Source organism: Dreissena polymorpha, chromosome 15 (genome assembly GCF_020536995.1).
Source record: "Dreissena polymorpha isolate Duluth1 chromosome 15, UMN_Dpol_1.0, whole genome shotgun sequence".
Lineage (NCBI taxonomy): Eukaryota > Metazoa > Mollusca > Bivalvia > Myida > Dreissenidae > Dreissena > Dreissena polymorpha.
Window position 1 is genome coordinate 3,622,710 of NC_068369.1, and position 12,855 is coordinate 3,635,564.

The 12,855-nt window shown below is 37.5% G+C and overlaps 1 protein-coding gene across 1 annotated transcript; it reads right to left on the minus strand.

Moving 5' to 3' along the window:
- Positions 1 to 6,323: 6,323 nt before the first annotated feature.
- LOC127860042 (uncharacterized) lies at positions 6,324 to 9,812 on the minus strand. Its single transcript, XM_052397797.1, has 5 exons — positions 9,808 to 9,812; positions 8,885 to 9,030; positions 7,712 to 8,021; positions 6,817 to 7,116; positions 6,324 to 6,417 (listed from the first exon to the last, which is right to left on the minus strand). The coding sequence occupies exons 3-4, from the start codon at positions 7,899 to 7,901 to the stop codon at positions 6,905 to 6,907; spliced, it is 402 nt and encodes a 133-aa protein (XP_052253757.1). The 5' UTR covers positions 7,902 to 8,021; positions 8,885 to 9,030; positions 9,808 to 9,812; the 3' UTR covers positions 6,324 to 6,417; positions 6,817 to 6,904.
- Between the last annotated feature and the right edge of the window lie 3,043 nt (positions 9,813 to 12,855).

The window sequence follows — 12,855 nt, forward strand, 5'->3', positions numbered from 1 at the left end:
CTATTCGAGTGCTTGACAGTATAACGTAAGCCATCATGGAGAGGGGGTATATGTGTGGGTGTGTGGTCTTTTTATAGAGATAATTTAAAAAAAAAAAAAAAAAAAAATTGTTGTCTTTTTTTTTTAGGGGGGCGGGGGGGGGGGGGGGGGGGGGAGGAGAGTTCTGGGGGTGCGGAATGGGGATGTTTGGTTTGGTGGAGCCCATTGTGGTATGTCAGGTAAGTGTTGTTTTGTCAAAGTATGAATCAAATGTGATCATAAATCCCCTCCGATGAAACCGGTAGGGGACAATAATGAGCGGATACAAATTTAAAGGATAGAACTGAATGTTCAAACCTTTTATCTTGTTGAACCTGATTGGTTTTGCAAATCGCATTAATTAATAGTGGTGAGCATTGGTTGTTTGTTTCTTGGTACAATGAAACGGGATATGTGATTACTAAGAAGAATCAAAATCATAAGTGGCAAATGAATATTTATCTTCAAGTGTGAGTGATGCCAAATCCAAACTCTGCATATTGAAACAATATGGTCACCATTTGGTGAGATTTAAAAGAATATTCTTAGTGGCCTAGGACTTTGACCTGAAAGTAAAATTCAGCATATAACCTGATTGTAGCGAGTTGTTGAATGAGCTTTCTTGCATATATACTGGTATGTGAAAATTGAGTATAAGTGTGACTTTGACCATGAGACGAGTTATTCCAAACCTAAGCTTTCCATTTTGGCTCGTTATGCATTTATACTTCACATTGCACCCTCTTTCAATTACCTTGAAGACTCTCGTCACACCTTGGGGAGGTTGCTGCTGGGAGATAATTTTAAGGTCCAGGAAGCGCTCGGAAGCAGTCAATATAGCAGTAAGCATCTTCCAGCACCTGTTATGGAGAGAAGAGTATTGGGGTTTATGGTGAGAAACTGTGAGTGTCATTCTTTTGTACAGTTGTAGTGGCAGCCATTGTGTGAATACTCATGTAATCCTCTCACTTAAGTATCAATAGCTAATTATATATATATATATCATTCGGAAACCATTTTACTGCTTCAGGTCACTGTGACCTTGACCTTTGACCTAGAGACCTGGAAATCAAAAGGGGTCTTCTACCAGTCATGATCAATGTACCTATGAAGTTTCATGATCCTAGGCTTAAACTTTCTTGAGTTATCATCCGCAAACCATTTTACCGTTTCGAGTCACTGTGACCTTGACCTTTGACCTAGTGAACTGATAATTGAAGGGGTCATTTGCCAGTCATGATTAATGTACCTATGCGTTCTTGAGTTATCATCCGGAAACCATTTGATGGACGGTCTGACCGACATGTGCAAAACAATTAACCCCCTCTTCTTCGAAGGAGGGCATAATAAATAATTTTGTTCAATCTATTCTATCCATTAAAAAGTTCACACTTTCAAAACAAATATAATACAAATTGGTCATCAACAATAATAAAATACCCCTGCTGTCCTGTGAATGTTAATGAGCGAGGATCAAGGAATCAGACCATTACTCTTGGATGTGAAATCAATGCAAATAAAAATTGTGTTTTGAAAATCTTCTTTTCATGCTGATCACATATTTACAAGTTTGAATGGATAGACAAATCCACAACAGACCAACCAACATACAGACTCCAATATACCAGGAATAACCCCACATACCGCATTGACACAGAATATTTTGCATGCTGTCTTCACAAGATAAGAAAAACATATTTACATGTTTGGCGATTTTAAGAGTTATTATGCAATTGTGACCTTGACCTCAGAGATATCGACAATTCTTTGGCATGACACACCGTTCAATGATGGTAAACAAATGTGCATTTTTTTGTTTAATCTCACAATGAATGACATAGTTATGGCCCAGATAAACTCACAACCAAACTTAGATAGATATTCAGTCACTATTTATTCAAAAAATTTGTGTTGAAAGCCTGTCGACAGGTGTCGCAAGCCAGTGTTATAGGACCTAAAGTCAAAATCAATGTGACCTAATTTTTCGGCCCGGCATGGCCCACGTTTGAAGTTGCCTAGAGATCATCTAGATTAAACTTCTGACCAAGTTTGGAGAAGATCGGATGAAAACTACTTGAATTAGAGAGCAGATACCATACTGAATGCTAAAAAACGCACAAAGTGACCCTGTGACCTAGTTTTTAGTCCGGCATTGCCCATGTTAAAACTTGGCCTAGAGATCATCTAGATAAAATTCTAACCAAGTTTGGTGAAGATTGGATGAAAAACTACTTAAATTACAGAGCGGACAGCATGATGAATGTTCTAAACGCACTAAGTGACCCCGTGACCTAGTTTTTGACCGGCATGACCTATATTCAAACTTGACCTAGACATCATCTACATACAACTTATGACCAAGTTTGGTGAAGATCCAATAAACACCTTGAATTAGAGAGGGGACACTTAATACAGAGCCATCGACAGACAGACAAGGTCACTCCTATATACCCCACTATACTATGTTTCTGGGGATATAATAGCAAATAATCAAGAAATATAAAACAAGATAATCTTGATAATAATAATTAATACTCAAGCAACAAACATATGAACCAGGTATCGCATTGTGGAGCACTAACCAGTTTTTACTGCGGAAGACGACAAGCTTCATTCTGTGTGTGATGGGCGGTTGGGAACCATACCCTTCAATATGAAAACTTGCCAGCTTCTAAGTGTTCCACACAGAGGTCAGCACCTTCACTGTCTCCAGCTCAATCTCTAGGTACACCTACCTATATATGCAAAAATCAATTGAGTGAAACCACTAGTTTGATTTATCCATTAGATGCATCTTGATCAAACATTAGAGCAGTAGTACCCGTGTGATTTACAATATGGGTATTTTTACTGGATGCTGTAAAATAACAGTTTGCTTTTGTTCACGTCAATGACCATGATAACACATTAATGGCTATAAAAGAAATAATGAAATTAGCTGAACAAACGCGAGTTATCAACAACCTATGGCATAACTAGCAAAACCATCAGTACAGTTTACAAAAAAAAATGCTTCTTTTGAAAAATGGGTTGTTTGTACAGTAACTGTAACACTATTTACTTACTTACAGTTTTCGTTTCACATTCATATGCATTTTCTAAATTTTGGCATTTAAATTACATAAAAAATATGAGTGAAAATAGTTTCATGCATCGTCAGTTTTAAACAAGAGTGCCAAACTGTCACAAGATATGCCCTTTCGAAGGTTTTGGACACCATGCTCAATGCTTGAAATGCACTAAGTGACCTCGAGACCTAGTTATTGACCCGGCATGACCCATATTTAAACTTGACCTAGATATCATTTAGTATAACATCTGACTAAATTTGGTGAAGATCATATGAAAACTACTTCAATAAGAGAGCGGACACCATGCTAAATACTTGAAATGCAATATGTGACCTTGTGACCCTCGTTTTTGACCCTGCATGACCCATATTCCAACTTGACCTACATATCATCTAGACACAACTTCTGACCAAATTTGGTGAAGATCGGGTGAAATCTACTTCAATTAGAAAGCAGACACCATGCTAAATCCTTGAAATGCACTAAGTGACCTCGTGACCTAGTTTTTGACCCGGCATGACCCATATTTTAACTTGACATAGATATTGTCTAGACACAACTTCTGACCAAGTTTGGTGAAGATGGATGAAAACTATTTAAATTAGAGAGCGGACACTGCTGTGGACGCCGTCCGCCAAGGGTGAAACTATAATACGTCCCGTTTTTAAAAACGGGCGTATAAAAAAAGGAGAGCATAAGATTTGGCTGTGTGAGAGGGTGTTTTTGCTGCGTAAATGCGCGACTCTCACGCTGAATGCCCGATACTTGACAGGCGCATGAATGTTGATGCAAACTACTTCAATTAGAGAGCAGACACCATGCTAAATCCTTGAAATGCACTAAGTGACCCCGTGACCTAGTTTTTGACCCGGCATGACCCAAATTCGAACTTGACCTAGATATTGTCTAGACACAACTTCTGACCAAGTTTGGTAAAGATCGAATGAAAATTATTTGAATTAGAAAGCGGACACGAAAAGTGTGACAGACTGACAGACAGTGCGAAAACTATATACCCCCTTTTCTTCGAAAGGGGGCATAAAAATAACTTATCCATAGACATCGGATGTATTTGTAATGGGAATGCTTTGGAGATTACCATAACATTCTGTGCACACGTAAAACCTTTATGAAGAATCCTCAACATTAAAGATTTATTAATATTTTTGAAAATTAAGCAAACATTCATTTTTTTCCATGAAAGCATTACAATTATGGCTTTTTATAAGTATAATATGATGTATGAAATAGTTTTTTTCTTTTTAATTTTAAGTTAATGTTGAACCATTCAATCACTTTAAAAACATTGCAAGTTATTGCATTTCCACAAAGCAAATGAATCTTAGCAGGTAAATTCAATGAATTTATCATTGGTACCCCCAGCTGATAATTTTAAAAATCTGTATAGAAGTTCACCAGATGATGTTTTATGCAAAATATGTATGTTCGCACTGCAGTTTTTGAGAAGAATATTTTTAAGTGTTCATTATATATATATTATAGAAGGAAAACAAATTTGATCCGAGGGTGGGGCAAATATGATCCAATGATACTTGAACAATCTTGGTGAAGGTCCACAAGATGAACTTTCATGCCAAATATCTTTGCTCTTGGCCTTGTGATTTATGAGAAAATTTTTGTTTTTGAGGTCTTTTAATATACTAATAAGGAAATTACATTTCCCTCCCCAGTGGGGCAATTTTGACCCCAGGAACATAGTTTGAACAATCATGGTACAAGTCCCACCAATTAACCTTTGAACTCTTAAGTGTAATCTTGAGTTTGGAGATTTTGACGTAATTCATTCTTATGACACACCGTCGAGTGATGGTGAACAAATGTGCTTAATGATTTTAAAATCTTACAATGAATGACACAGTTATGGCCCGGACAAGCTCATTTATGGCCATTTTTTACTTTTGAACTAAAAGTGTGACCTTGACCTTCGAGATTTCGACATTATTCCTTCCCATGCAACACCGTCAAATTATGGTGACACATGATTTTAAATTGAATTTAATTCTGACAATGAATGACATAATAATGGTCCAGACAAGGTCATTTATGGCCATTTTTGACATTTGAACTCAAAGTGTGACCTTGACCTTTGAGATATTGACGTTTTCTTGAGCAGTGACCGGCCGTGTCATGATTGTGAACATTTATTGTAAGTTATTTGAAATTCCTCCAATCAATAACAGACTTACGCTCCAGACAAGCCTAACCCGGACTTTCATACTGACGGACTGATCCACATACACCAAACCGCCAACTGTGACAAATATGTCGAGCTCTCCATAAGTGGGCTCGACAAAAAATCGACTTGCCCACAGGTAAAGGTCCACCACACAATGTTTCATGCTAAATATCTCAGCCCAAGGCCTTGCAGTTTCAGAGTAGATTTTTTAAGTTTTTCCTTTTGGTTGCCAGGGCAACAAGGATTTCATGGAAAACAATTCTTGGAGCAACATTGAAGGAGCTTCATGCCAGGAATATTCCTGCCAGTTTCATCAAGCTTTGTCCAAGGTTTAGTAGGAGATATTGTTTAAGTAAAAATGTTGACATATAGACACACATCGCAAAACAGACAAAGACCAGCAACAATAACTCAAGTTGAGCTATAAAGGGTACACCTCTGAAATGACTAAATCATCCTGATGACTCTTATGCAAGAACCACTGAAAAATGATAACAAATTTGATCTAATTTGAATTTCACTAAATTCATACACCAACATATGCAGACAGAAATTTGACATTTTCAATCAATTAAGGGGCCATAACAGTTTAATTTTACAATGGCTTCAAGGCCTTTCCCCAATTTGGAATGTCAAAATGAACTTTTGCATTATAGTTTATCTGTCTTCAAGGTAACAATCTGGTAAAAATATTATACATAAGACAAGTCGGTCAATTAACAGGCGAACAGCTTTGTTGTATACTTAAATAAACCCAATTTTAATGCCTATTAACTTCAAGTTTCATTCAATTCTATGCAATTGCTACTGAAAAACAACTCTGGTCTGAAAAGTAATGTAGGGTTATCTTTTCGAATCAATACTAGGCTTATTTATATTACATACCCTCAGGTTTGTATACTTGCCAGTTCAGGAGGCGTTATAGAGCGCTATCAGTTAAATGATTATTCCCCGAATATCTTTCAGGTGTGCCAGCTGGGGGCTCCTGGATCACCTTGATCGTTTTCACTACATGCTCACTCTCAGTGAAGTGGCGCTCCAGGTTTGCGTCCGTCAGGATGGCCGCACTCTCCTCTACCCTCCGAACAACCTCGCGACGGCTCTTATCCAGGCAGGTTGAGGTCAGGAAGCCTGTGAGAAGGAGATCGGCCGAAATAAAAAATAAAGCTAAACAAGCAAATTTGTTAAATTGATATCCCCCGCCAATATGCTTCTGGACACAAAAGTGTTATGTTTGACACTCAAAAAAGCATTTTTTCAAGATACAAAGGGCCAAAACCCCGTAATTAACAGACTGTGTACAATGCCATTTGGCGTGCATCGTCCTCTTATCCATATATATACTCATACCAAGTTTCAATGAAATCGGCCAAAGCACTTTCAAGATATGGCTCTCGACACAAAAGTGCTGGACGGACGGAAAGATGGACGGAAGAACAGACAGAAAGACGCCAACGCCAAAACATTAATAAGTAGATGTCCAAGAAGAATGAATAATTTACATAAATCAAATCCTAAGTTTACGCTTACATTGTTCAATGTGCGGGCGTCCGCTAGACCATTCCCTCGCACCACTTCAGGAAGTTCTTGATTGCCGTTAGTGCATTCCGCACCGTCTTCAGCTGGTGAGTGGTGTTGAGGAACTGTCGTGGACCTCCATATGGCCCATCCACAACAGCATGTCACTCAACACCACTCCTTCCAAGTAGCCAGACAGGGCCAGGAACCGGTTGATCTTCATGTTGACCTCTTGTGTTTTCGACTCGTTTGCCAACCCACCTGGCCTGCTCCGCAGGAACATGTAGTCTACATATGAGTCAACGATTGAAACTGCAACAAGTATTATTGGATGATATTCTATGCTAGATGGTGAAATCGCATATAATTTAACTAACAACCAGTAATTCCAAAGTATTATAAATAAATAATATTTATCTTAAATTTTAATGTACTATATATTTCCTCACGGTTTTTAATATATATACATGTAACAATAATAATGACTATCAATTGAAATGTATATAATTAAAAAAAAATCTGGGAAAACAGGGCTTAATGCACCAAGTACTGGTTCTACCCCGAAAACGGACTCAAAACTTTACACTATATAAGCAATCCATATTGTTACTTGCAGCTTCTCCGACCATGCATCACCCTTGCATTGGGTTCCAGGCTCAGGCAGTATTTCGGCATAAGGAATGAAAAGTCCTCTTCCTCCTCCTCCTCATCCTCCACCTTCTCATCCTCCTATGCCGAGTCATCATGAGTGGCGAGTCTGCTGGTCACCTTTCCTGAAGTTTTCGCGTCCTGTAAATGACGTTTAAATGTAAAAGTTACAAATCGTTTGGTATGGTTTTGTATTAGACATTGATAGAAATATGAGAAATTAAATACAAAAACCACACGAACACAATTTAACACTTACTTTCCGGAAACGGCCCTCTTGTGTAAACAAAATTGAATGTCCCAGCCTCCATTTTGTGCTCCTGTTCTAGATGACGCAGCCGGTCAATCACCGACCGGTCGCACAGCCAGCAAGAGTAGTAATTCCTCGGCTTTGTCTTCTTCACTTTCCGACCGGTCTTAGCACGTGCCTCTGACATCAACGGCTTCATGGGGTCTGCCGTCAGCGCTTGCACCCAGCGAACGTGGTCTGTTACCCGGAGGTACACAGTCGTGTTGCCTTTTACCACGCAAATGGGGCATTGCCTTGGGATAGGCTTTGCGTTTGGTGTCTGAAATATTAGTTTGAAATGTGTACGAAGCAGGTGGCTATCAATATATATGATTCATTAAGAGATGATGAGATAACGGACCCAGTTAATTGATTGAAATAATGATTATGTGATTGAAGCTGTTATGCTAGGGTAAAATACCAAGGAATGTGTATAGATATTGTTAACTTTTTTTTAATGGTGTTAAAAATGAATATTTTATTGCAATATTTGCACATGCTTTGTTTTATTTTACAAAGTAATCACTATTAACCTTAAGTTTATTCTCATGAAAAAAACATACCATTAAATAGCAATACTGATTACTTTATCTATTTGAGTGACATTAAGAGTGACCATGTACATGTATATATCAATCTATACTGTCTAACCCCCCTTGCAGATATTATTGACAGGTAAATATAATATTATATACCGTCTTATAACGATTCAAGACTTGGCCAAAATAAGGCCCCATTCCCTCAACAAAAAAGTATTAATTTTTCCCCAGATAAAAATTCACCCGACACTCAAGCAAATTAATTGCCCTAGACCCAGAATTGTCAAGTTTAAAATGTTTAAAACTAAATAGAATTGTTATGTATTTAATTTGGCGGTGATTAAAAAAACATATTATATTGTTTCTCATGTTTGGTTTAAAGTCCAAATTTTTTTTTTAATGATGCCCTATTTCCCCCGCCTCAGGGTACAGGTATCATTAGGCATTCTGAATCAACATTTTCATCAAAAACAATGATTCTTCATTCTTTACAGGCTGGGGGATTAAATTTTTAGAAACAACAATAACCTTTCAAATCGCATACCAAACGTTAAGACTTTTTAAATGAAAATGTGGATTCAGAATGCCTAATGATTCGGAATACCTTGACAAACTGTACCGTTACCCCAAACCCTGAGGTAGCTGTGGCGTAAAGGATATGGTGTCCGCCTAGCAACCAGGAGGTCACGGGTTCGATCCCCACTGTGAAAGCGTTCTTTAGATCTTCCCTATAGACACTAAGTACTGGTTCTAGGCACCGGAAACAAAATTTACAGCTTTTTCAAATAAGTCCTATGCAATCAAACTAAAATATACAGGTTTGAACTAAACCAGAGGGAGATCTCTGCATGATGCATGTTAGTCTTATTTATAAGACGCGCGAGATACTTTACCCATATAAAAAGTAGCTTAATATTTAAGAGCGTCAAAAATTTGGACTAGATGCATGTATGCAATATCCCAGTGTGACCCAAATTCGAAGGGTGTAAAGAATCGAATGTAATGGACCGAAATTCGACGATGTAACGGTTACATGAAGCAATATTTAGCAAATAATGAAAGAAATAATGAAATGTTTAATAGCAGAAAATAATAATTTTAAACTCGGCTGTATTACTTTGAAATGATTCAAAGACAATAATCATTCATTTAATCAATATAAATAGAACATCGTCGAATTTGGGGTGCGGTAGGATAATGTATGGTTTCCAGTATTTACTATGGGGAAGAACTATTGTTGGCAAAATATTTCACTTCAAGAATATGTTTGCGTATCAGATATCAAATATGTACAACACAAAACCAATACAATTGTGTTACTGTTATGAATAATACAATTTAAAAAAATGTTTTTTTTCTCCGTTTATTACTTTCACTGAATCGAAGGGTTAACAGAACCCAAGGCGAACATGATGTAGTGCGAACACAAGGCTACGGGTCGAAACCCATTAATAAAAATATATGCAATGACAACATAAGTATGGGGTCAATATACAAAAGATACCGTCTAATTATTTGGACACAAACCACAGTTTACCGGGAAACACTCTTTTCCATTTTCCTGATTCCATTGGCTGTTTCGTCCCCTGTTTCGATTGGCTGTTTCGGCTATGGAAAATAGTTGTATGGCCATAGACGAGAAAGACCGGTTATGGAAGAGAAAGACCGGTTATAAAACATTTTGTTTTAGAAAGACGTCGGAGGACTAAAAGATAAAAAGTAAATAGTAATAACATAAATTTCATTCTTAAATACGAATGAAATTATATGTACTGGTACTAGTCTTCTATCTGCAATGGTCAAATATGGATGTGTATGGTGAACTTAATAAATAAATAAACTACACGTATGGTTTATAAGTTTAATGTACATCGATAATAAATATATAATCAGGCAACTTGATATTGCGCGTGCATGTGATGAGCGCTACTGCAAGTCGACTAAGGCCACAGTAAATAACTATTAAAATGACAACATTGCTCATTTCTTCAAGTCGACTATGGCCACAGTGAATGACTCTGAAAATGAAACAATTTTTCGTTACTGCAAGTCAAATATAGCTACAGTAAATGACTCTTACAATGTCACCACTGTTCATAAATGAAAGTCGACTATGACCACAGCAAATGACTCTTAAAATGACACAATTGTTCATTACTGCAAGTAGACTATGGCCACAGTTAATCACTCTTAAAATGACACCATCGTTCATTACTGAAAGTCGACTATGGCCACAGCAAATGGCTCTTAAAATGTCCCCATCGTTCATTACTGCAAGTCGACTAAGGCCACAGTAAATGACTCTTAAAAAGACACCATTTTTCATTACTGCAAGTCGACTATGGTCACAGTAAATGACTCTTTAAATGACACCTACGTCTAATACTACAAGTCGACTATGGCCACAGTAAATGAATCTTAAAATTACACCATTGTTCATTACTGTAAGTTGACTATGGCCACAGTAAATGACTCTTAAAATGACACCATTGTTCATTACTGCAAGTCGACTATGGCCACAGTAAATTACTCTTAAAATAACACCATCGTTCATTTCAAAAAGTCGACTATGGCCACAGTAAATGACTCTTAAAACGACACCATCGTTCATCACTGAAAGTCGACTATGGCCACAGAAAATTACTCTTAAAATGTCAGCACTGTTCATTACTGCAAGTCGAATATGGCCACAGTAAATGACTCTTAAAATGACACCATCGTACATTACTAAAAGTCGACTATGGCCACAGTAAATGACTCTTAAAATGACACCATCGTTCATTACTACAAGTCGACTATGGCCACAGTAAATGACTCTTAAAATGACACCATCGTTCATTACTGCAAGTCGACAATTGCCACAGTAAATGACTCTTTAAATGTCACCACTGTTCATTACTGCAATTCGACTATGGCCACAGTATATGACTCTTAAAATGACACCATCGTTCATTACCGCAAGTCGACTATGGCCACAGTAAATGACTCTTAAAACAACACCGTCGTTTATTACTAAAAGTAGACTATGGCCACAGTAAATGACCCTTAAAATGACACCATCGTTCATTACAAAAAGGCGAATATGACCACAATAAATGACTCTTAAAAAATCACTATCGTTCATTACTGAAAGTCGACTATGGCCACAGTAAATGACTCTTAAAATGACACCATTGTTCATTACTGCAATTCGACTATGGCCACAGTAAATGACTCTTAAAATGAAACCATCGTTCATTACTGAAAGTCGACTATTGCCACAGTAGATGACTCTTAAAATGACACCATCGTTCATTACTGGAAGTCGACTATGGCCACAGTAAATGACTCTTTAAATGACACCATCGTTCATTACTGCAATTCGACTATGGCCACAGTAAATTACTCTTAAAATAACACCATCGTTCATTTCAAAAAGTCGACTATGGCCACAGTAAATGACTCTTAAAACGACACCATCGTTCATCACTGAAAGTCGACTATGGCCACAGTAAATTACTCTTAAAATGTCAGCACTGTTCATTACTGCAAGTCGAATATGGCCACAGTAAATGACTCTTAAAATGACACCATCGTACATTACTGCAAGTCGACTATGGCCAAAGTAAATGACTCTTAAAATGGCACCATCGTTCATTACTTAAAGTCGACTATGGCCACAGTAAATGACTCTTAAAATGACACCATCGTTCATTACTGCAATTCGACTATGGCCACAGTAAATGACTCTTAAAATAACACCATCGTTCATTACTAAAAGTCGATTATGGCCACAGTAAATGACACTTAAAATGACACCATCGATCATTACTGCTAGTCGACTATGGCCACAGTAAATGCCTCTTAAAATTACACCATCGTACATTACTGCAAGTCGACTATGGCCACAGTAAATGGCTCTTTAAATGACACCATCGTTCATTACTGCAAGTCGACTATGGCCACAGTAAAAGACTCTTAAAATGACACCATCGTTCATTACTAAAAGTCGACTATGGCCACAGTAAATGACTCTTAAAATGACACCATCGTTCATTACTTACAGTCGACTATGGCCACAGTAAATGACTCTTAAAATAACACCATCGTTCATTACTGAAATTCGACTATGGTCACAGTAAATGACTCTCAAAATGAGACCATCGTTCATAACTGCAAGTCGACTATGGCCACAGAAAATTACTCTTAAAATGACACCATCGTTCATTACTGCAATTCGACTATGGCCACAGTAAATGACTCTTAAAATGACACCACCGTTCATTACTGGAAGTCGACTATGGCCACAGTAAATGACTTTTAAAATATCACCACTGTTCATTACTGCAATTCGACTATGGCCACAGTAAATGACTCTTAAAATGACACCATCGTTCGTTACTGAAAGTAGACTATGACCACAGTAAATGACTCTTAAAATGACACCATCGTTCATTACTACAAGTCGACTATGGCCACAGTAAATGACTCGTAAAATGACACCATCGTTCATTACTGAAAGTCGACTATTGCCACAGTAGATGACTCTTAAAATGACACCATCGTTCATTACTGGAAGTCGACTATGGCCACAGT

Bases quoted from the DNA above. Each gene is read 5' to 3' on its own strand.
- LOC127860042 (XM_052397797.1), bottom strand. From the start codon at position 7,901: ATGAAGCCGTTGATGTCAGAGGCACGTGCTAAGACCGGTCGGAAAGTG. The intron at 7,117-7,711 runs GTAAGTGTTAAA...TACTTGTTGCAG, and splicing joins AAGAGGGCCGTTTCCGGAAA to TTTCAATCGTTGACTCATAT.